The sequence below is a fragment of the Pleurodeles waltl genome, chromosome 9, assembly GCF_031143425.1.
Source record: "Pleurodeles waltl isolate 20211129_DDA chromosome 9, aPleWal1.hap1.20221129, whole genome shotgun sequence".
NCBI classification, from domain to species: Eukaryota; Metazoa; Chordata; class Amphibia; order Caudata; family Salamandridae; genus Pleurodeles; species Pleurodeles waltl.
This window is the reverse complement of record NC_090448.1, coordinates 528,419,587-528,445,022: the sequence shown is the minus strand read 5'-3', so window position 1 is coordinate 528,445,022 and position 25,436 is coordinate 528,419,587. Positions and strand designations below refer to the sequence as shown.

The 25,436-nt window shown below is 39.5% G+C and overlaps 1 protein-coding gene across 2 annotated transcripts in view; it reads left to right on the top strand.

Moving 5' to 3' along the window:
- Window positions 1-25,436, top strand: part of LOC138259595 (E3 SUMO-protein ligase ZBED1-like) — a 108,633-nt gene that overhangs the window by 37,562 nt on the left and 45,635 nt on the right. The window contains exon 2 of one of the 2 annotated variants that reach the window (XM_069207429.1): window positions 20,665-20,826. The exons of the other annotated variant lie outside the window; for it this stretch is intronic. Within the exon in view, the coding sequence (XP_069063530.1) occupies window positions 20,745-20,826 (82 nt within the window). The 5' untranslated portion in view covers window positions 20,665-20,744. The remainder of the gene's footprint in view (window positions 1-20,664; window positions 20,827-25,436) is intronic. 2 annotated transcript variants of the gene reach the window in all.

Here is a 25,436-nt window from a genome sequence, read left to right as displayed (position 1 = left end):
AAGTGTGGCATCATCTTGTCCCTTAAAGTACTGCACTTTAACATTCCAAGATGGTGGATTTCTCTCCAGAAGAGCAAGATCTGGCTAAACTAACTCCCAGGTGTAGCTCATTTCCATCAGCTCCTCCTCTGGACATCTGCAAATCCCTTTGTTAGGCCTACCATCTTTCTGTGGAGTACAGGGGTGAGAGGGCAGGCCTGATTACATTACTTTCTGACTAGTATCCTACAGACGCCTCAACTTACTTCACCTAGCCCCCTTCCTTGCCTGGTTCACCATCTGCCTACCACCCCCATCAGATAACTTATTCTCAGAGCAGGCCACTCATCACCCAATCAAAGCTAATCCTGTTAGGGATAAACAAACAGGAGAGACCCCTAACAGGCTGGAATTTGGCTTACAGAGAAGAAAGTCTTCTAACTTCTTTTCGCTGTAAGTTATGATAAATTCAACAATGGCAAATTGTTGCATTTATCATTACCATTCATTTGAGTCCGTTTATGATATTTTTATGTTTTTCCTAGCCATACTTAGGCTTATGAAACATATTTCCATTATAGTCTATGGAGCTGGTTTTCTACAATGGGGGAAAATAAAAAGGTGCAGATTCTACCTCACCAGGGCATATAAAACATATTTTATAAGGCACCTGCTTATAGTTACATGGCACACCACACCTAGGCCATCTAGGGGAGACCTTGGGGGTGACTTAGATGTAAAATAACGGAATATTAATACTTTGGAAGTACCTTTAATTCCAAAGTCAAATTTACATACATTTTACTTTTTAAATACAGTCCACAAAGCATGGCTGCCTTTAAAAAGGACAGCAACCACACAGCAGTGCACACTCCAGTGCAAGAAATCTCCTGGACTTCTAAACTTCCAGGCCATATTATATATTAGGGATTTATAGGTAGTTTAAAAACCCCGTGGCCTTTTATCTACTAGGGACTTACAGGGTCTGTCATTGGCAATTGGAATTATAACATTATCATTTGACCATATACCTTTTATTCAGAGCACTGGCCCTAGGGCTTTTAAGAAGAGCCCAGGGCACAGTCAGGGTCCGTTAACATTAGTATCAGTCAGAAATATTGGGGTGAACACGCTAAAAGGGTGACTTCCTCACACTAAGCAAGGCAATGAAAAAGGCTTACTTCCAAACACTTTAAAGGCACTTTCCAGAAATAATGGAGCTGAGCCATAAATGGCAATAGATGATGTTTTGGATTCAGATGTTTAAGTGAACACAGAGGAAGGTCCTTTGGTTTAATTACAGAGGTCATTCATCGTCACATCCTTTAATCATTTTCCAAAAGTTTCTCACATCAGAAGTTACTCCTAAATACGCTTCATAAGTATTTATACTGCTTGGAAGAAAGGGATTTAATAATAGGGGTGGATGGTAGTCCACCACTAGTAATAAAGGCACTAACCTGGTAAGTCTATGCAGAGGTTTCAATAAATTAAACCAGAGCTCAACCCTTGGCTATGGTGCAGAGGATGCTGACTTGACTTAGAGAAAATGTGTAAAGCATTTAAAAATACTCAAACTGTTAAAAAGTCAAAAACTCAGTAAAATACAGTACAATAGAAAACCCACTTCAGTTTATAAAAATAGACTAAAAATAAACAAAATGGCATCAAACAACAAAAATCCAATAATGGGAATCAAAGTCATGAACTTTAAAAGATTTTTTAAAAATGGGCAAAGACAAAGTAATGTGCCAATGAGTAATCACTGTTCCTGGGTGACTGGGAACTAGGTGAGGTTTCAAGCAATCAGGAAGAAGCTCAAGCCTCAATCCCCAAGCAGGTTCCTGCTGGTCAAAGCCTTAAACTTAGGACAAAGGGCCACATGTACGAAATTTCAGATTTGTGACCCGCAAATTGCGAGTCGCAAATCCGAATGTAGGATGGTGTCCCTGACACCATCTGCGATTCGCAAGGGGGTTGCAAATGCCCACCTCATGAATAATCATGAGGTGGGTCGCAATTTGCGACCCCCTTGCGAGTGGCGGCCCTCACAGGGATGGTGGCCTGCTGTGGACAGCAGACCACCATGTCTGTGACTGCTTTTCAACAAAGCATTTTTTTTTTTTGTAATGCAGCCCGTTTTCCTTAAAGGAAAACGAGATGCATTACAAAAACAAAAAATGTTTACAGTGACATTCACAACTGAGAAGCGGTCCCATGGGGATCCCCTCCCTTTTGCAAATGGGTTAGCACCCATTTCAAATGGGTGCAAACTGCTATTGGTTTGCGACTGTGTTCGCGGTCAAAAAACAATCCTACACTGCACTGCGAGTCGCAATTAGGAAGGGAACATCCCTTCCTAATTGCGAGTCATAAATCCGTTTTGCGATTCGGTAACCAGGTTACCGAATCGCAAAACTGGGTTTGTGCATCGCGATGTGCTTTGTGCATGTCGCAAACAGCTAGATTCGCAGTTAGCGACGTGCAAAAAGCTACTTCATGTGGCCCTTAGTCTCTGAAATGACAGTCAAAATCATTTAGCGGGGCAGGGTTGCAGACCGTATCCGAGTTAAGTTTCTCAAGGCCGATTAGTTGTTGGATAAGATCCCAATAAAGCTGTTGACTCTGGCAGGGAAAGTTTCACAAAGGAGGATGTCAAATTTTGTGACCAAAGAATTCACGTTGTTGGTCGGATACTTTTCGCACCTTCAGCCTGTCAAGATTTCTTCATTCAGACCTAATCTCTTCTTTAGAGCTCAGAATCCTTCAGTGGTTCCAGGCTTCTGGCTTTCTGGGAAGGTTTCACCGATAGGCTTGTTGCAAGTATCTACTGAACAGGTTTATTGAACAGCAAACTCTGAGCGGAACAAATTTGATTTTCCTGCCCAGCAAGGTTGTACCTTGGGCATACTGACTTAATTGATAAGTCCCAGTCCTCCAGAGATCTGGAAGTTACAATTTTCAGTGATTATTGGAGACTTCCAGTTGTACCAACCCAAGAGTCCCAGTACCTCAGGGATAGCACTTGGGGGTGAAAACTTTCTCCAAGAGTGGCTACCAGCAGGGTCAGTCCTGGTCCCAGTGTAACTGGTCAGATGGGCACTTGGGGAGAAAGGCCTTTTGCAGCTTGTTGTATCCCTATAGCCATACAGGAGGTCACCAAACGGACCTTTGGATTCTACTTCTTTGCCTTGGGTACAAGTGAGAACACACTCAGCCCTTTAGGTTCCCTCATATTTCTCAAACAGCCGGAGCAGTCCTTCTTCTGTTCTTTCACAGGTTCAGGAAGTGTTAGGAGGAGGTGCCGGTGAGGCCATCTTTATGCAGATCAGTAACCAGTGGGTAGGGGTTACTCCTGGACACTCCATTACTAATGAGAAAAATATCTGGGGGAAACCCTTCCCACATTTTCAGTACATCTTGTGTGTTTTACGGGAAGTTGTCTCAGAATGTACAATTGTAAAGGGAATCAAAGAGTGTACAGGCCTTCTGTCCTTGGAGAGAGCTTGTGTGCCAGGCAGAGGTGTGCTTAGAAAAATAAGCAATATCCTCCTCTTACACTACACCCAGCTGGTTCTGGGTTCTGGGACTAGCACCCCAAAGCACCACCGACCTTCCCACCTCCCCCCATCCCCCTCTGGCTGGTGTCCAGTTGGCTACCTTGGCTCCAAAAAACAAAGGCTTCACTGCATTAATCTTTGTAATATATCAAACTTGGCATTAACAAATGCCCTCCTTTTGCCAATTTAACCTTTCTTTTTTGTTTGAGAATGCTAAAATTACACCAGAGATCTGACTGAGATGAGTGATACCCATCACTCTTACCTGTTTTGAACAACTGCATACAATAGGCAAACATCCCACTTGTTGCTTTGTGTATAGCACTTGTCCCCTTGATTATTATGACAATTCAGACTTTATTTGTCACCCAAAACACTCCTCATGCAAATAAATGTCACTACCAACGTAGCCCCAAATGAATGGTTTGCCTTGTAGTCAGCTAAAAAACTGTATCTTATTTATCATTTCAGCAGTAGGGGTCGCCCTACCACTTTTATAAATGCTGCTATGCAGTTTATCGATCATCCAGTTAATGTACTGCAGAACATGCACAGTACTGCTTTATTTTTGTTTTTTTGTTATTGTTTTTGCAATTTTATTTAGCTGGAACTCAAAGGTACTGGAGCACTTTACATGGGCACTGCTTAAACAAGGACACCTCCATTTTTTTTTTTTTTTAGGTACAGGAAGATTTTGGGCTTCATTTCAACATTGGCGGGTGGTGGAGGCTGGCCGCCAATATTGAACCGCCAGTCGGCCGCCTATGCCGCCTGGAACCCGCAGGCCGCATTTGGACATCCCCGCTGGGCCGTAATATTGCAGCCGGCTCCTAATGGAGCTGGCGGCAATGTTGCAGTGCGGCGGGTGCAGCAGCACCCGTTGCGCTATCCTTTGCGTGATGGGGCTGTGCCTGGGGGCCCCTGCACTGCCTATGCAAAGTGCATGGGCAGTGCAGGGGCCCCCAGGGGCACCCTGAGTCCCATTACCGCCAGCCTTTCCATGGCAGTGTTCACCGCCATGGACAGGCTGGCGGTAAGGGGAGTCGAAATCCCCAGGTCAGCGCTGTTTGCAGCGCTGCCCTGGCGGATTACGACCGCCGGGACCGCCATGGCATCATACCACCGGTCCTGGCGGTATGACCGTGGCGCTTTCGCCACAGTCAAAATATGGTGAGTAGTATCACCAGCCTGTTGGCGGTACTACCGTCACATTTCCCCCGGCCAGGGTTGAAATGAGGGCCTAAGTGATTTGGCCAGAATCCCCGGATGTTGAGCCGACCTCAAGACTCAAACCTGGTTACACCTTTTGGGCTCTTACTTAAGTTAACTAAAGTTTACCAAAAGGCTACTGCATATTGTGAATAGCCACTGATAAAGATTTTGTCATCTTTATGGACATTGTGAACTTGTGTATTTTAAAAGTATACACTTGCCCCAGGCAACCAGATCTAAACATTGTCCATTGTTGGATGGCTTATTAAAATTGTATCTTGTCCTAAAGCTGGAGCTTCTACTATTAATTATCATAGTATGCACATTCTCTGGGAAATGTTAAAAATATGTTCCTAACAATATAGCCACACGTGCCAATGCTCTCTGCGGGGGATTCTGAGTGGGTTGCTTTTTGAGTGAGTGGGGACGTGCAGCATCACACAAACACAAAAACATACGACTTTCCGCAATTTCCTAAGACGTGGAAACCCTATGGAGTCTAAGCCTTCACATAGCTTGGTTCATCCTTTAAAAGTCTTACTGGATGAAAAATAAAATCCTGGGAGAAATCTCCAAACTACAAGTAGCCTATAGATATTTGTGGTCAATGTATTCCATAATTTGTGCGGAAGTGCAAACTGGGAAAGAAGGCAATAAGGACACAGAGTAACAACACAGACCATGAAACTAAATGTTCGCACACGTGTAATTTAACACAACTTGTTAATCTGTACCTATAAAAAAGATTTGTTAACACTACCTAAATTATCATATTTAATGTAATCGACAATATTATATACATAACTAATGTCCCATTGTATATCTGAAAGCACACTTAATATATGTTTAGTGTCCCTGATATATGAAGGCAAATTACAAACAAATGATTGTAGAAAAATATCTACATATTCAGATAATCTCTCAGTGGGACCACCCACTCCAGATACTATAGGTCTACCTGGTGGGAACAAGGATTGTTTATGAATCTTAGGCAGTGTGTATATACATGGATATCTAGGTCGATACACCTTAAGATATAAATATTCATTTTCATCCAATAATCCTTTTTCCCTCCATTTCTTTAACATTTCATTGATCTCCCTAGTCAAAATATTGATGGGATTAAAAGGTATCTTCTCGTAACAATTCACATCATCCAGTTGTATACTGATTTCCTGTTCATAATCCTTTCGATTCATAACAACTATATTTCCCCCTTTATCTGCTCTTTTAATTATCAAATCATCATCCATTTTAAGGGTTTTCAATGCAATACGCTCTTCGTTATTCAGATTTGATTTAATGTACTGTCTCTTTTTGGTCTCTCCTTTATTCAGGTCTGCCCAAACCATTTTATAAAAGGTCTCTATGTTATTGCCTGTCGTTAGTCTCGGTATCCACTCTGATCTAGATCTTAAGCCACTTGTAATATGTACATCAGATGCAATATTCAGATCTTCCAATATGGTGGAGACCACTGTAGGGTATTCTTCATAATCCGTGATTGTAATTAAAGCTGCTGTGTCATGAATGTCTTGAATAGACAAACCACTGAGTACTGGGTTATTATATGGCAATATGTTTATATTCCTATTGTGTAGCTCAAAATATTTCTTAATTTTCAATTTTCGAATGAATTTAAACAAATCAATCTTTAACTTGCAAATATCCCCAACTGTAGATGGGCAGAAGCCTAAACCTTTATTTAAAAGACTTATCATACCCGGAGATAATGGTTTATCCGATAAATTTATCACATTGTTCTCCACCACCTTTAAACATTGTGTGACTTTTTGTCCCATGATCTCGTCCTCATTCCTAAGCGATTTGCGCTTTTTTCCTCCTCTATGACCTCTTCTTGTCTTCCTCCTTTGTTTCTCTGTATGTTTGTCTCCCAGTTTCCCTGTTTGATTCTTTTCAATTCTTGTAAAAAACCTCCACTGTATGTATTACTAATGTTACGTAAGTCTGCTCCCTCTGCATCACTACTATCTGTCAACAGGCTACTCTTGGAGGTAGATGCGGACTCTAGTGAGATACTAGATTCTATTCTCTCACTTGTTTGTTTAATCAGATGATCATATTTACGTGAGAAGGTAAAGACCCTACCATTCACGTAGTCTAATTCATCCCTCTTAAATTTCCTTGCTTTTCTTTGTTTAATCTCATCCTGATATCTAGATATTACATCATTCAAAATAAGATAGTTCTTATTAGTCGCTTCTTTTAAATCCAATTGCATGATTTCTTGCTCCAAAGTGTCTATATCTGCTTGTAATTTGCCCACTTTACGTTCAGCATTTTCTATCAATATATCCATTAATTTCATAGAATTAGATTTCAATTCATCTTCCCATTTAATTAGTAAATCTGTATCTAAATCATCGTATGTGGGGAATATGTGCGAGCGTAAGCCCCTAGGTATCCTATCCAATTTTTTATATTGTTGTAGTGTAAAGACGTCCCACCATCTGGACATCTCATTTTTCTTAAGTTTCTCTAACCTAATGAATTTATCCTTAAGTCCTTCTTTCCTCTTAGGATTCCCACCCCCTACTACTTGTCTCACTGTTACCCCTTTGTCCAAATTCTTAAAAAGTTCCTCTGCTATTTTAAATCTATCATCCATCTCAAATATCTCTCAATTAGAATAATACAAATACGAGAGAGGAGCTGCCCACTTCCCAATGTCAAAAATATATTGTGGGGGTAAAACTAGAGTGTCACAGCGCTCCTACTCTCCTAAATCCAAATCTCCAAATATTATTTGCAATACACGGTGCCAAACATTGGGGCTATACCCTCCAATCTCCCCAAAACAGTAACACAGGGTTACCACAACATGAAACTAAATGTTCTCACACGTGTAATTTAACACAACTTGTTAATCTGTACCTATAAAAAAGATTTGTTAACACTACCTAAATTATCATATTTAATGTAATCGACAATATTATATACATAACCAATGTCCCATTGTATATCTGAAAGCACACTTAATATATGTTTAGTGTCCCTGATATATGAAGGCAAATTACAAACAAATGATTGTAGAAAAATATCTACATATTCAGATAATCTCTCAGTGGGACCACCCACTCCAGATACTATAGGTCTACCTGGTGGGAACAAGGATTGTTTATGAATCTTAGGCAGTGTGTAGATACATGGATATCTAGGTCGATACACCTTAAGATATAAATATTCATTTTCATCCAATAATCCTTTTTCCCTCCATTTCTTTAACATTTCATTGATCTCCCTAGTCAAAATATTGATGGGATTAAAAGGTATCTTCTCGTAACAATTCACATCATCCAGTTGTATACTGATTTCCTGTTCATAATCCTTTCGATTCATAACAACTATATTTCCCCCTTTATCTGCTCTTTTAATTATCAAATCATCATCCATTTTAAGGGTTTTCAATGCAATACGCTCTTCGTTATTCAGATTTGATTTAATGTACTGTCTCTTTTTGGTCTCTCCTTTATTCAGGTCTGCCCAAACCATTTTATAAAAGGTCTCTATGTTATTGCCTGTCGTTAGTCTCGGTATCCACTCTGATCTAGATCTTAAGCCACTTGTAATATGTACATCAGATGCAATATTCAGATCTTCCAATATGGTGGAGACCACTGTAGGGTATTCTTCATAATCCGTGATTGTAATTAAAGCTGCTGTGTCATGAATGTCTTGAATAGACAAACCACTGACTACTGGGTTATTATATGGCAATATGTTTATATTCCTATTGTGTAGCTCAAAATATTTCTTAATTTTCAATTTTCGAATGAATTTAAACAAATCAATCTTTAACTTGCAAATATCCCCAACTGTAGATGGGCAGAAGCCTAAACCTTTATTTAAAAGACTTATCATACCCGGAGATAATGGTTTATCCGATAAATTTATCACATTGTTCTCCACCACCTTTAAACATTGTGTGACTTTTTGTCCCATGATCTCGTCCTCATTCCTAAGCGATTTGCGCTTTTTTCCTCCTCTATGACCTCTTCTTGTCTTCCTCCTTTGTTTCTCTGTATGTTTGTCTCCCAGTTTCCCTGTTTGATTCTTTTCAATTCTTGTAAAAAACCTCCACTGTATGTATTACTAATGTTACGTAAGTCTGCTCCCTCTGCATCACTACTATCTGTCAACAGGCTACTCTTGGAGGTAGATGCGGACTCTAGTGAGATACTAGATTCTATTCTCTCACTTGTTTGTTTAATCAGATGATCATATTTACGTGAGAAGGTAAAGACCCTACCATTCACGTAGTCTAATTCATCCCTCTTAAATTTCCTTGCTTTTCTTTGTTTAATCTCATCCTGATATCTAGATATTACATCATTCAAAATAAGATAGTTCTTATTAGTCGCTTCTTTTAAATCCAATTGCATGATTTCTTGCTCCAAAGTGTCTATATCTGCTTGTAATTTGCCCACTTTACGTTCAGCATTTTCTATCAATATATCCATTAATTTCATAGAATTAGATTTCAATTCATCTTCCCATTTAATTAGTAAATCTGTATCTAAATCATCGTATGTGGGGAATATGTGCGAGCGTAAGCCCCTAGGTATCCTATCCAATTTTTTATATTGTTGTAGTGTAAAGACGTCCCACCATCTGGACATCTCATTTTTCTTAAGTTTCTCTAACCTAATGAATTTATCCTTAAGTCCTTCTTTCCTCTTAGGATTCCCACCCCCTACTGCTTGTCTCACTGTTACCCCTTTGTCCAAATTCTTAAAAAGTTCCTCTGCTATTTTAAATCTATCATCCATCTCAAATATCTCTCAATTAGAATAATACAAATACGAGAGAGGAGCTGCCCACTTCCCAATGTCAAAAATATATTGTGGGGGTAAAACTAGAGTGTCACAGCGCTCCTACTCTCCTAAATCCAAATCTCCAAATATTATTTGCAATACACAGTTCCAAACATTGGGGCTATACCCTCCAATCTCCCCAAAACAGTAACACAGGGTTACCACAACATGAAACTAAATGTTCGCACACGTGTAATTTAACACAACTTGTTAATCTGTACCTATAAAAAAGATTTGTTAACACTACCTAAATTATCATATTTAATGTAATCGACAATATTATATACATAACCAATGTCCCATTGTATATCTGAAAGCACACTTAATATATGTTTAGTGTCCCTGATATATGAAGGCAAATTACAAACAAATGATTGTAGAAAAATATCTACATATTCAGATAATCTCTCAGTGGGACCACCCACTCCAGATACTATAGGTCTACCTGGTGGGAACAAGGATTGTTTATGAATCTTAGGCAGTGTGTATATACATGGATATCTAGGTCGATACACCTTAAGATATAAATATTCATTTTCATCCAATAATCCTTTTTCCCTCCATTTCTTTAACATTTCATTGATCTCCCTAGTCAAAATATTGATGGGATTAAAAGGTATCTTCTCGTAACAATTCACATCATCCAGTTGTATACTGATTTCCTGTTCATAATCCTTTCGATTCATAACAACTATATTTCCCCCTTTATCTGCTCTTTTAATTATCAAATCATCATCCATTTTAAGGGTTTTCAATGCAATACGCTCTTCGTTATTCAGATTTATTTATTAGCAGTAGGGGGTGGGAATCCTAAGAGGAAAGAAGGACTTAAGGATAAATTCATTAGGTTAGAGAAACTTAAGAAAAATGAGATGTCCAGATGGTGGGACGTCTTTACACTACAACAATATAAAAAATTGGATAGGATACCTAGGGGCTTACGCTCGCACATATTCCCCACATACGATGATTTAGATACAGATTTACTAATTAAATGGGAAGATGAATTGAAATCTAATTCTATGAAATTAATGGATATATTGATAGAAAATGCTGAACGTAAAGTGGGCAAATTACAAGCAGATATAGACACTTTGGAGCAAGAAATCATGCAATTGGATTTAAAAGAAGCGACTAATAAGAACTATCTTATTTTGAATGATGTAATATCTAGATATCAGGATGAGATTAAACAAAGAAAAGCAAGGAAATTTAAGAGGGATGAATTAGACTACGTGAATGGTAGGGTCTTTACCTTCTCACGTAAATATGATCATCTGATTAAACAAACAAGTGAGAGAATAGAATCTAGTATCTCACTAGAGTCCGCATCTACCTCCAAGAGTAGCCTGTTGACAGATAGTAGTGATGCAGAGGGAGCAGACTTACGTAACATTAGTAATACATACAGTGGAGGTTTTTTACAAGAATTGAAAAGAATCAAACAGGGAAACTGGGAGACAAACATACAGAGAAACAAAGGAGGAAGACAAGAAGAGGTCATAGAGGAGGAAAAAAGCGCAAATCGCTTAGGAATGAGGACGAGATCATGGGACAAAAAGTCACACAATGTTTAAAGGTGGTGGAGAACAATGTGATAAATTTATCGGATAAACCATTATCTCCGGGTATGATAAGTCTTTTAAATAAAGGTTTAGGCTTCTGCCCATCTACAGTTGGGGATATTTGCAAGTTAAAGATTGATTTGTTTAAATTCATTCGAAAATTGAAAATTAAGAAATATTTTGAGCTACACAATAGGAATATAAACATATTGCCATATAATAACCCAGTACTCAGTGGTTTGTCTATTCAAGACATTCATGACACAGCAGCTTTAATTACAATCACGGATTATGAAGAATACCCTACAGTGGTCTCCACCATATTGGAAGATCTGAATATTGCATCTGATGTACATATTACAAGTGGCTTAAGATCTAGATCAGAGTGGATACCGAGACTAACGACAGGCAATAACATAGAGACCTTTTATAAAATGGTTTGGGCAGACCTGAATAAAGGAGAGACCAAAAAGAGACAGTATATTAAATCAAATCTGAATAACGAAGAGCGTATTGCATTGAAAACCCTTAAAATGGATGATGATTTGATAATTAAAAGAGCAGATAAAGGGGGAAATATGGTTGTTATGAATCGAAAGGATTATGAACAGGAAATCAGTATACAACTGGATGATGTGAATTGTTACGAGAAGATACCTTTTAATCCCATCAATATTTTGACTAGGGAGATCAATGAAATGTTAAAGAAATGGAGGGAAAAAGGATTATTGGATGAAAATGAATATTTATATCTTAAGGTGTATCGACCTAGATATCCATGTATATACACACTGCCTAAGATTCATAAACAATCCTTGTTCCCACCAGGTAGACCTATAGTATCTGGAGTGGGTGGTCCCACTGAGAGATTATCTGAATATGTAGATATTTTTCTACAATCATTTGTTTGTAATTTGCCTTCATATATCAGGGACACTAAACATATATTAAGTGTGCTTTCAGATATACAATGGGACATTGGTTATGTATATAATATTGTCGATTACATTAAATATGATAATTTAGGTAGTGTTAACAAATCTTTTTTATAGGTACAGATTAACAAGTTGTGTTAAATTACACGTGTGCGAACATTTAGTTTCATGTTGTGGTAACCCTGTGTTACTGTTTTGGGGAGATTGGAGGGTATAGCCCCAATGTTTGGCACCGTGTATTGCAAATAATATTTGGAGATTTGGATTTAGGAGAGTAGGAGCGCTGTGACACTCTAGTTTTACCCCCACAATATATTTTTAACAACACAGACCAGATATAACTGTGAGAAAGTAAGGAGCGAAGGAAAAAGGAGCACTGACTTTGAAGGCGCATCATACCGATATTACCTCAGCTAGCCTTATTCTTCACAAACATGTTAATGAGTCACTGAATAATCTATGCAGCCTCACAATGCCCGTTCATATGTGTTCACTGGACATAATCATATCCAGATCTCTTTTGATCATTACTTTTAATATGGCTTATGGACTGGTTGCCTAGCCATGCATTCTTTAAATGCATAGCACTAAAGCTTTCTTGAAAACTTAATAGAGCTCGACTTCAAGTAGGTGTTAGCCGTCTGTTGTCAAAGAATTATTGTGGATAATACCAATGCGCACAGTGGGCTTATGGTCGGTGCACTGATTACCACTGGTAGGCTTTCTTGTCACTCTTATTTGCTTGCTTTTTGATAAATGGCTTTCTTTAATCCTCATGTTTTTGTCCCACCCCTGCAGCATAGTTTCTTACCATCCTTTTGCTTGAATGGTTTGTGTCCTTCCAGTGGACTACTTTTTTCTTTACCTTGGAGCACTCCAGGGGAGCACGTGTTCCTTGCTAGCTCCACCATGAGCTGCTTCCTCCTTCACGTCCTCACCCCTCATACTCAGCGTTACACCCCATTCCTCCCATGTAGTCCAGAAAAGTACAGCAAATGTATATGTTTCAGGGTTTGAATAAAGAGCATTCTTTATCTGGTTGGTTTACTTTTATTTCCTGTCTTCTGCATGTTGCATGAAGGCCCAAGTTTTGATAAAGAATTCCGCATTTATTGTGTAGGTGCGAGGAGTGGAGTGCTTCACTCACTCATCCTTCATCTAAGGCAGCAGGTCTAGAGTGACTGGATAAGCGTGGTCTGTTCTCTTGGAAAGTCATTAATCCACCCACTGGGTGCCTGCAGGGACCAAATGGCCTATGTTTTTGTTCCAGTTCAAAGTTTTGTGGAAAATAAACATTTTTCTGTAAATCCAGACCTTTTCTTTAAGCAGCTGATATGCTCTTTCAAGGACTCTGTTACTTTTGAGCTTTTAAAATTCTGTTCAGTTTCCAGCATGAAATTTGAAAAAATAGTGATGCTCTTTAAAATGTCTGAAAATAGTGAATTAGCTTTCTGTTTAGATATGCATAAAGATATGTTTGCTGTTCCTCTATTACTTTCAAAGTTTTTCTTGTACTTTTTTAAACAATGATGTACCATGAAGCAGTGGCAAAGCCAATAGTTTAGCACTCGCATTCTAAAAGAAAAATGAGACCTGTTGGTTTTGCCAATGCTTTTTTTTGTCTCCTTTCTTATTTTGTGAACACTTCATGACTCTTCATGTTTTTGATTAATGTATTGGCTTCCTCAACTGGCTCACTTTCCTTTTCATCATATTCCCTTATTCCTGTGTATTCTGCTAATCCTCACCTGAAACAACATTTCCCTCAGAAGATCAAACTTTTGAACAATTCATATCACATAATGAGCCTGTCGATAACCCTTTTACTTTTATTATGTTTTCAGAGTCATTCCTATTTAAATGATGTCATATCTAGTATTTCTCCTCATGTCAACGTATCCAGGACGAAATGTGTCTACAGTGAAAGGCAGAATTTCAGAAAAAAAGGCAGGTGACCTATACAAAGTTATATGGTTGACAAGGTGGTGGACTTTGAGGCCTTCAACAGCTAGACCTCCACTGACTGAACTACTGTTCACTTTTAGGTCTCGCCTAGACATTGCATGTGCTGTCTCTTCGAGATCTTATACTTTCTCTCAGTTGGCCCAGATGTCGCCTGTTGCATACCATTGCTTGGCTTTATTGCAACTCTCATTTGCTTGCTTCTTATTGGTCAACCGCTGTAGGCTTCCTTCCTTGTTGTGTGTTTGCCTTTTACCCTGGAGCATGGCTGCATTAATTATGTCCTTCAAATGCTCATTTTTCTAAGGAGCTAATTTTTGTGTTTAACCACTGTCCCCAAATACATCTTTTTCAGCTACCGCCCTCGTGTACTTCTCCTTCCCTCATCTGTTCTGCTTACTGTCACCAGCCCACAATCCCACTCTTCTTCGTCCGTGTTGCTTACCTCCTCCAATCTTCCATTGTTGTCCGTGTTGTTGTTTTCCCCCACTTGCCTGCCGTCTTTCCATAGTTGTCCATGACGTTGCTAGTCCCAGCCCCTGCTACCCCCCATTGTCTGACCGGTTTGCCCCTCCTCCTAGCCCCTGGTCCATTTTACACCACCCCGGTTTACCCTTCCTCCATGTTACCTCCCACTCCCCTGCCACGTTTGCACTAAAATTTACTCTAGGAAACTCATTATGTCTTGACTACAAACGGCTTTTAGCTACCTATTGTTGAGGAATTATTGTAAACAATACCAATGCTTACATTGGGCTTTGGTTAAGCTGACTGATTACTAATGGTTGACATTGTCACTCTCATTTACTTCCTTCTTAACAGGTTTCTTTCCTCCTCATTTTTGTCCTTCCCCTGGAGCATAGTTTCTTACCATCATGTCAAATGGTTTGTATCCTTCTAGGGCTCATGTCAGGGAACTATATTTTTTCTTTCAGCGCTCCCGGGGAGTGCACATGTTTTCTTGAAATCTTTTGCATGTTCTGCTTCCTCCCTCACATCTCCGCCCCCACAGTGTGTTACACTCCCCCATAATTTCCATGTCATCTGCAAAAGCAGAGCCATGTGTATATCTTTTCAGGTTTTTAACAAAGAGCATACGTTATCTGTTTGGTTTAATAATATTTCCTGCCTTCCACATGTTGCATGAAACACCAAGCTGCCTTCCACATGTTGCATGAAACACCAAGCTTTGGCTTTCAAAGGCAACATTTACCTCTGTTTTAGCCAACCCTGTTGTCTCCTACCTCCTGCCGTGCAATAAACAAAAAAGCACTATAACGGCATTGGTGACGTCATGTCGCTTTTTTGTTTTATTTTTAGCCATACCACACAGCAGTGTGCTGCTATACAAAATGTCTAAAAGCCATTGACAAAGCCAAAAGCTCTCTGGTAGGTGAGACAGATTGACTTTGCCAATGCTTGTCAAAAGGCCGGATTGTTAGCAGAGTTGCTGGAATTATTCGGTTGTGTAGCATGTTATGAGTGTTTGTGGATTTGCCACCCTTGCTTCATAATCTACCATTAACTGAATAATTTGTAGACATCAACAATAAATGGTTTCTTTTTGAAACAGATACAACTTTATTACAAACACTGCTTGTGTAGTGCAACGTGCAGCTTCCAACACATACCAAAACTTTACTGGCCATCTTGCAACTATACTGAAGCTTTAAAAGAAGTAGGGATTTTGCCATAAATGTGGCCATATCCCCAGTTGATGTAATAGGGGAAGGACTTGTAACTGAGCAGATTATTAAAAACCTACATATTTCGCTGTAAGGAGTGAATCTTTCTTTGCCCTGAAAATAATTTGTTTTATTGATGGGTGTCCGCATTTACATATATCACAGACATACTGTTTTCAAAGCAGCAGTTATTTAAAAAAAGGCACATAGACTTTATAGAGGTTTCGAAACAATGTGCAGTTCTTATTAAGGGGTGATGTCTTGAATCTTAAAGTGCTTCCCCGACAAACACTTATTTAATAACTATATAATGTTTATTTCTGTTCTACAGGGATTTTTTTTCCTAATGGCAATAGGTTTTTCCAAAGGCATATTGCACAAATACAGTAAATAATTCCAATTTTGAAAGTAAGTTTTAAAAAAATAATTGGAGAATCAAGTGTGTCCCTTTGTTACAAGAAGTGAGGATGTGTATGCATGTTTTGTTCTTTAGTGCAAACTTGCATATGGTTTAAACTATTTTGTTTTTGGAGATTGAAAGGATAGTGTTAGTGGACTGATATCCATGCAAAAAATTATGAAACGTTCTCAGTATGATCTGGATGTGAAGTTTTCTTTCTTTGGAATGCAATGCATTTTAAATAGAGTATGGATCCACTTTGTGTCAATGTGTTAATTAATGTGAAATATCTGCATAAAGGTGCAATGGAATGTGCTAATCTGTTGAAAGTTGGAATTTTTAGATTTGTGAGAGGGTGTAGTATTGGAGGAGATATTTATCAATTTGGCAGGGCCGGCTTTAGAGGGGGGTGGCTTGTTTAGCCACACCTGGCACTGAGCTGGGGGAGCTGTATTTAGAAATAAGTTATGGGTCTAAAAACACCTGCTGCAGAAATCCTTGTGTGTCGAGCAGTTTTCAGGCAACTGTGAAATTGTCAAGATAACACAAATGATTATTCGTCCTGATGGAGAGAGATGGAGTTTAGTTTAGTGGTAGTTTTCACTCATTATTAAATAGCACAGAGGGTTATTAGACCTGCTGCAAAGAATGTGTACCATCCAGATCACAGAACTTACTGTATGTGGATAGCTCAATGGGTCACTGCTTTTGCCATAGATATCCTTTTGTTACTTGCAGTTCAGAAGTTACAATCCTAAAATAGCACAGTGACCTAAGAATTGCCTCTGAAATTCCTACACCTTTTCTGCAAAAAATATTAAATTCCTCAATTTATTTAGAGACATGATCTCAGATTGCATCTCTAAATAAGTCAATGTATTTAAGTCTGGGCGGCCTATCCCTAGCTATCTGGCCTGCTTTTCTCAGAGCCAGGGGCCGAAGCCAGGGGCCGAAGCCAGGCCCCTCAGACCACGACTCACAGCTTATCTTTATAAAGCCTTTCAGTGCCATCAGAGTCTTTGATAATATCCACTTTAGGTCAGTGACGCTGCTGGTGTCATGTTTTTGGGCGTTAGAGGCTACATTCCTGTATGAGGGCAGATGACATTCACAGGCATAGGTCTCACCCTTTCCCAACCGTCACAGGGAAACAGGGTAGGATTGGATGTGAGCGGGGTCAGTGAGATTTGGCACCTGGTCCTTGGTAATAAGTGTTAATGCTAGATGTGTATCTGGTATGCTGTGCTGAGACACCTGGTCACACTGACCTCCCCCACTGTGACACCCCAGGCCGTGGCTGTAGGTTGCTAGCTTCTTTCTAGTGGAGCTGCAGTTGTTCCTCAGTGAAGTTGATCCAAAAGACATGCAGGGATTTCGCTCCCTGTTGAAATTGATCCAGATATCCTCAGCTTTTAAGGGAGTGAAGCACAAAGGGAGAAATCTGTGAATATAGCATCCTGATTTGTAGAATACCAGAAACATGTAAAAAATCATTAAATGCTATGAGTATGCATGCTTAGGAAAAGGCACACATATTTGCTACTTATTAAGGTCCTTTTTTATGTAGGTTGATTGCCACAATAGTTCTAGAATGTTGTCCACTCTTGACATTTTTTGATTTTAAACACAGTGTAGCGTCCAGATGTTTGTGGTTGCGGAATTCTGGGGATCTTTTTCTGCCATATGAAATTAAAACATACATTGAAACGGGTCCTCTCGGTCTTATATCAGTGCCCTTAACACTGATGCCAAAACACTGATTGATTTCTGAACAATGAATGTAAAAACAATTAAGGTAATGCATTTACATGTTTTACATTCCCTAAGAGTGTTAACTATATCCATCATGTTGTGTTTCTGTGTTTTTTTTCTGTGCAATTCATTAATCTTAGTATAGTGCATACTTTGAACTGAGTCACGCCAGGTACTTATGACGGTCTGCGTTTAAATGCTCTGAGGCTGAAGGTAGTGTGAGTCTCTCACAGTGGATGTAAGTAGGTTGGCCCCTCTGTAGAGCACACAGAACAATGCTTATGTATTCTGGTTGCAATCAAAATTCTTTGTAAATGTGTGTGAAGGGGTGTAGCCGGCTGACGGATATTCCAGCTACTGGCGTTACAGAATCGGGAACGGTTTCCCGATTCTCCTCCATGGACGACGCCCCGCCCGGGCGTCATAGCAACGTCGACGGCAGCAATCTTACAGGGAACCCGGATATCCGGATTCCCGAAAGAGTAGAAAGGGAGAACGGACTTCGCGCGCGGGGCGCGGAGAGACAGGAAAACACCGACAGAGGAGAAAGAAGATGGGGCAAATGACCGGAGGACACAGCAAGAAGACTGAACACCGTAGAAACCCTGGAGACAAGCGACCAAGACTGGATCGAGACCAAGAGGAGACCCGAAGGACGAGGACTCCGCCACGTCCCAGGAGGGACGTGGCTTAACCAGGTATGGTCCTTTATAAAGGACAACTTCTGGCTAAAGGGAAGAGTGACACCAGGAGAGGGGAGGGAGAGATAATATAGGGAGAGGGGAGGGAGAATTTGGAGGGAGGGGGATAAGAAAGGGCCGTTAATAAGGTGAAAGAAGGGCAAGAAGGAACAGGACCCCCATAGGGGAAAAGAGCAGAAATCTGGAATTCTAAGAACACTACAAAGAAAGAATTAAAGAGCACCCAGGGGTAGAGACCTATCACTAAGAAGACACTAAGAGGTGACTGTTTCCTGTACACTCTGATTATCACGTTCGGCACACTTTTCCCAGAGGACGGGTCTCTCTCTCTCTCTCTCTCTCTCTCTCTCTCTCTCTCTCTCTCTCTCTCTCTCTCTCTCTCTCTCGCTCTCTCTCCCTCTCCCTCTCTCTCTCTCTCTCTCCTTTCCTTCTTGTACTATTAATACTAACTGTACATGTACACCATCCCGACTTACCCATATCTCCATTCCTCTTATTTCCGGTGCGTCTGGGAGCCCAAGACGAATATCTTCGCCAGTCAAGAGGAGACCTGGAAAGGAGAGAAGAGATATTCTATTACGGAGAGCCCACAACCCATATAATCTTGAAGACTTTCACATATCTTGAAAAGAACTTTAAATAAAGTCACTAATTCTAATCCTTATTATCGCCACACCCACTGCCACAAGGGGGTACACAGTTGTCAAAATATGGAGAAGGTGAAAGTAAAATAAAATAAAGTGCTTACATGTGAGTGCAATCTGTGTTTGGGAGTGGCAAGGTGATGGAGATTTGAGGAACTACATTCAGGAGACAGTGAAAAGAGGGTACTGAAGAGGAAAGAGATGAGGTTTAAGATATGCAGATGGCCAAGACGTGGAGAGAAAAAGGGCATACATGTCTAACATAAAGTGCACATAACTGAAGACTAATATTTCTTCCACAGGCCTCATTATCCCTTAATTCACAGCCTCATAATTTTAAAATTGAAACATTTTCAATATTAAATATCTACAACAAAATCATTGGTGTTACTCATTTATCTGGAAACCGTTAACAGCCATTGACAAAGCCAATAGTCCTGGCCTGGTTTAGGTGTGTCAGTTGTTGGGTTATATATCTTGATGCAATTACAGAAAGCTCAAAGAGAAACTAAAATAACAGCCGGGTTGAACACTATGGGAATCACAAAAATGTAATTTACACGTTTAAGCCATACTTTTATTTTTTTAGAGATCCCCCACTTTATTCATCCCACTTAAAGCCCTGTTTGCACATATTTCTATATGACTGATTGCAGCCAGCAGCTGTGTATGCTTCCCCATGCCTGGGTAGAGCATTTTCTTCCAAAGTCCATGCCACACGCAGTGCATGAGACTGGGCAAACACACACTTTTAAGTGCCTGAAGTTGGCATACTGTACAATTTGCACATTACAGTAACTGTTGAACATGTTAATGCAGTAAGATATGGGGCAGATGTCAATGTGTTTAAATATTTAAACACTACACATTCACAACTGCTTTTTAAATGTTCTTGCATTCTCACTAAATTCTTTATTACAATTTACCTTGAAATGCACCATTTCCCAATTTTTTTCCCAATGTTTCTTGGGGGCCCACATGAGCATTGTGGTCCCTGCTTCTGCCTGCCCGGTATATGACCTCCCATCAAATTTATATATTTCATCCAGTATTGCAGGTATAGTTTTGCTGTAAGTACTGCCTTCATCATGGCAGGAGGACATATAGGACTTGAGCCAACCATGTAATCGGTACCACTTGGGGCATGGGTTCTAATATCATTTATTTGCAAGGTATGGATGCCTAGAGTTGGAAAATATGTGATAGCAAGTCATACCTCTCTGCCTTTTTGTGAGTTACCACGCCACTCCCCGAATACCTTGATGTAAATGGAAACGCTTTCATAATTTCTATTATTGTGAATTTTATTATTTAAATATTACAATTACAGTGAGTGTGATTATATAAATTGATAATAATTATAATAGTAATTATGATTATATTAAGTACACTAAGTAAAATATATAATTGTTTTAATTAATTTCTTTTTTTTAGAACTGGTGTTGAATGACCGTGCAGTATCATGAAGAAGACTGAAACAAGCACATCTTGTCCCTCCAGTGTATTATTCATTTATGGTCAAATGTCCAACATGGAGTTACACTGACAAGCCCGCAAGACTACTTATCATGGAAAACTTTGTTGGAGGCAGCTCAAGTAAGGAATCACATTCCACTGTTAGACATTACGGGAAATGTGGAAAGCGACACGGTTCCCCAAGTATTTTACCACAGGAAGTGCAGGACCCTGCTTACTGTGAAGGGAGATTTACAGGCTATTAAGTGAAAGGCTAGAGCAAGTGTCAGTGATGATTCTGGAACAAGTGAGTGTACAAGTAAAAGCTTAAACAGAAGAACATCATTAAATTCAAACGTGTATGCTGAAGAATGTATATTTTGTGGAAGGATAAAATGCTACAAGAGAACATCAACACATGAGAAACTAATCAAGACCATGGAGCTTAGAGCTGACAGAAGGCTTCAAGAGAGTGCAACTATTAATTGTGATTCAAAGAACTTAGCAGTTTCTAGTAGGGACATAGTGGCTGCAGAAGCATGCATCTTGTTATATGAACTTCACAAGGGTTTAAGCAAAGAAGGAAGATCATGCATCTAGCTGATGAGCACTACAAAAATATGAGAGATGAAGCATTTGGTGAACTATTTCAATACATTAGAACTGGGATTATTCCTAACAAAGAGGTAATACGTGTGACGGCTCTCATGCTTGAATCCCTCATAACATGCAGAGGAGTACAGGGAACAGACAAATCAACCAAGAAGCTTATTAGAAGAAAATTGGACTTAGAGTTCGTTGACAGCTTCTACATATTCCCAGACAACCAAAGAAAATTATTGGCCCAACCTGATAGTGTCAGGCTACATGACGTTATAAGAGAAAGCCAGAGTTTGAAAAGAGAATTATCAGTTTTAAAGGGTAAGCTAACAGACATGAACAAGATCATTGATCAAACATCATCGCACAAAAGAACAATGATTAAAACAAACTTGACATCAATATCATGGCCATATCATCCATCAGACATTGATAAAGATTCATTTAAAGTGCCTGATTACCTTAAAAGGTTCCTATTAGGATTACTGATTGGAGATCAAGAAAATATGAAGCCGTCTAAATGGTCAACTTACTTATTGCAATAATTCAGCCACACGCTGTAAAAACGCTGAAAGACAATGTTGAAATCATTTGCACTCTAAACTGACTCGGCCATGGGATTTCATACTCACAACTGGAAGAAAATGACACTGCCATGTGTCTTCAAAAACTTGCTGCTACCTTAAATGAGCAAATTGTTCTTTCAGCCTCATGTCCTCACTGAGTTAGCATGGCATAACATTGATAACTGGATAGGCTGGACGAGACTCTTACTGGTAAGGGGACAACTCATTGAGTCAACGGTATAGCTGTGCAGCCCAAGTTGTTGGGACCACAACCTTTTAAAGCTTCTCTCCAAAGCATTGAAAAACACAAGGAAAGAACACTGACCACCACAAATACTGAAGAATTGTTCATGTATGTTTCTGGTGAAGGAGTTGGGCCTCAGCCATTGCTGACAAGTACTCAAGTCATGCTGGAATGTGTTGACAAATTGAAGCTTGCACAAAATAAGAACATAATCTGGGTTGTTACAAGACAAGAAGCGAGCCTTGCACAGATAATACCAAGTTGGACAGGATTTAACATCAGTACTAGAGACCTCGTTAGTGTATCACAGGATTCCATTTGCTACTTGCCCACTATTAAGGCTCCTGCAACTGAGTTGACAACTGTTTCTGAAATTTTGAAACAGTCAGAGCTGATAGGAGAATCGCTGCATTTGGCGAAAATGTAGTGGTCATGGATCAAGCTCTCTAAGCAAAAGCAATTGAGATTGTGTGGAAGCATAAAGCAAAGTACGACAGAATCATTCTTCGAATGACTACCTTTCAATCATTTACAATGTCATATCCATTCTTGGAAAACTCTTTCAAGACGCTGGCCTTCACAGACTTTGCATTGAAGCAGACATGATAGCTAAAGGATCAATATCATCAGTACTAGAAGGTAGTATGTACAGTTGTGAAAATCGAGTACACAAGTGCGTGTATGAAGCTATGTAGAAACTGGCTTGGTTGGAATTTATCCCCTGGGTATAGAAGAGTTAAAAAGAGAGCATTCAGTCAGGCTACTCCTTCATTGAGGATGTTAGTGACTTTGCAAAAGACCTATACCAACAGAGATTAGACAACCTCTTGCAGAATGCTGCCTTTGCGAAAGTAAACAGCTTTGGGATGTATTCCTGGAACATCTTTGTCATGACAATGGAGATCTCTCTGCATTTTGGATGTCCTATTTGGATATTGTTGAAAATGTCTTGCTGGCTCTGCTGCATGCTGCTTGAGAAGGAAATTACCAATTACATCTTACAGCCATACTTTCTATGATCCCATGGTATTTTGCGTATGACAGGATGAACTACGCTAGATACCTTCCTGTATACTATGCCGAAATGACATTACTTGCAGGGAAATATCCAGAGATACATCAAAACTTCATCAACTAATGCTTTTCAGTTCAACTGTCAGATGTTAACCATTTGAAAGATTTCCGTTCGATCAATCGACAGAGGTAGCAGTCAGCAAAAACACATAGGTGGTACGACAAAGTTCAACCTCAAGGCAGGTGCTGTGAAAAGATATTATAGGACGGCTGAACACAGAAGTGCCTTTTTGGGTCACAAAGGGAAATGGTTCGTAACAACAGATCAGATCTTACTCACGCAGACCTACATAAGTCATGAATTGAAAAAGACGAAGATACTGTTACAAGAGCTGTAGTCTGGTTCAAAGCTAGTTAAGACAATTTGTTGGGCCACATGATCTCATTAGTCTCTCCACAGCAAAAAAGGCATATCAAGACATAGTATCCAACATAATGAAGGCACATGAAATAGGTGAACAGTGCTATACAGACTTCAAACTTGAGCGACTTGAGAATAATCCATCTATTAAGAAGTTTTATGTCCAATTGAAAATGAACAAACTGAAAGCCTTCACTAACATGTCCCGAAGAAGGCAGTGAATGGCAATGGCAAGACAATCATCATGAAAGCAGACAAAGCACTATTTGGTCGAATCATTGTGACAGCACAGAATCGGAACCTTCAAATGGCTCATGTGTTCTCTCATCCCTTAGGACCTTTACCATGGGCTTTAATAACTCCAGAGGGTTTGTTGTGAAAGACAAAACTAATTTAGCAACATACTTGCAGAAAAACATTACCCCTGCTGAGGAAATACCTGGATATTCAGCCACGCTGATTGATGGTATGGTTCTTATTCAGAGAGTAAAATGAAAGGAATCAAAGTTTGGTTCCATGGCTTTGCGGGAAGGAAATGGGAGTCAAAGAATCGATGTTGTGTTTGATACATACAATAAGACGTCTATTAAAAGCAGCGAGAGGACAATCAGAGGGGAAGAACTCGGGCACCAGTTACAGAGCATCTCAACTTCCCAGATTGTCAGACAGTGGAGGAAATTCCAAAGCCACTGAAGGAATGGAACAACTCTCATCGCATTTCTTGTTAACGAATGGAGGAAACCAGATTTTGTAAAACTTGAGAATAACACACAGTTCGCAAACTGTGAAGATAAATGCTACAAAATCACAACTGAAGAAAGCCACCAAAAACCCGATTTCAACAGCACAGACGAAGAAACATATAGTCATTTGTTGCTGCATGCTGCACACGGTGCTAATAAGTTTATGAGGCAGTAATGATAAGCTCAGATGACACTGATGTGTTTATTATGTGTTTGAGATTTTATGGCAGAATAATGGCTAAATTGTTTCTGAAATGTGGTTCTAAAATATGCATATGAGTCATTGACGTTGGGAAAATAGCTTCAACTCTAGGTGAAAATGTTTGTCGCGCTATGATAGGTCTCTATACGTTTACTGGATGTGACCAGTAAGCGCATTTGCAGGAAAAAGAATAACAAGTGCATTCAAAATCCTACAGACATACACAAGAAACATTTTCGCAGCTAGGAGACGAATGGGATCTTTCTGAAGACCTAATGGACAAAGTGGAGCAATTCTCGTGCTTGCTGTATGCACCAAAATCTTCGGTTCATCACACAAAATGACGTGAGATATCACCTATTTTGCTCAAAGAAGGGTGAGATAGACAGTCATCAATTGGCAGGCAGGTCTGAAGAAACATGCACAATGTGTGAATTATCAAGCTGTTATATACGTCAGAGATGACTTTTGAATGATACACATACACCTAGTCCAATTGGGAGAGGGTGGAAGTTGGAAAAACATAAGGAGGAGAGCAATTGGTAGTGGACTGGATAAAGGGGCAGCCAGCACCTCAGGCTGTGTTAGATCTTCTAGCTTGCACCTGCATAAGGAACTGCAAACTTCCAACATGTGTCAGCTGTCTAAATGACCTCAAGTGCACTGACGTACAGACTTACTGCCTGTGAAAATTAAACAGACGCAGAGAATGATGACACCTGTTCAAAAGAAGATGATGACGACGAATGTGAATGATAAAAAAGTTGTTTATGTTCACCCATGACATACATTGCCTATGTAAGATGTGACAACTATTATTATTTGAAATTATAAGTGAAAAATATACATAGAACCTATATCAATATATGAGGAATCCAATGAAGTTTTATTGTTATTATTCTAAGGACTATATTGTTATTATTACAGTTAATAATCATAATTATTTTTAAATTATATTGAA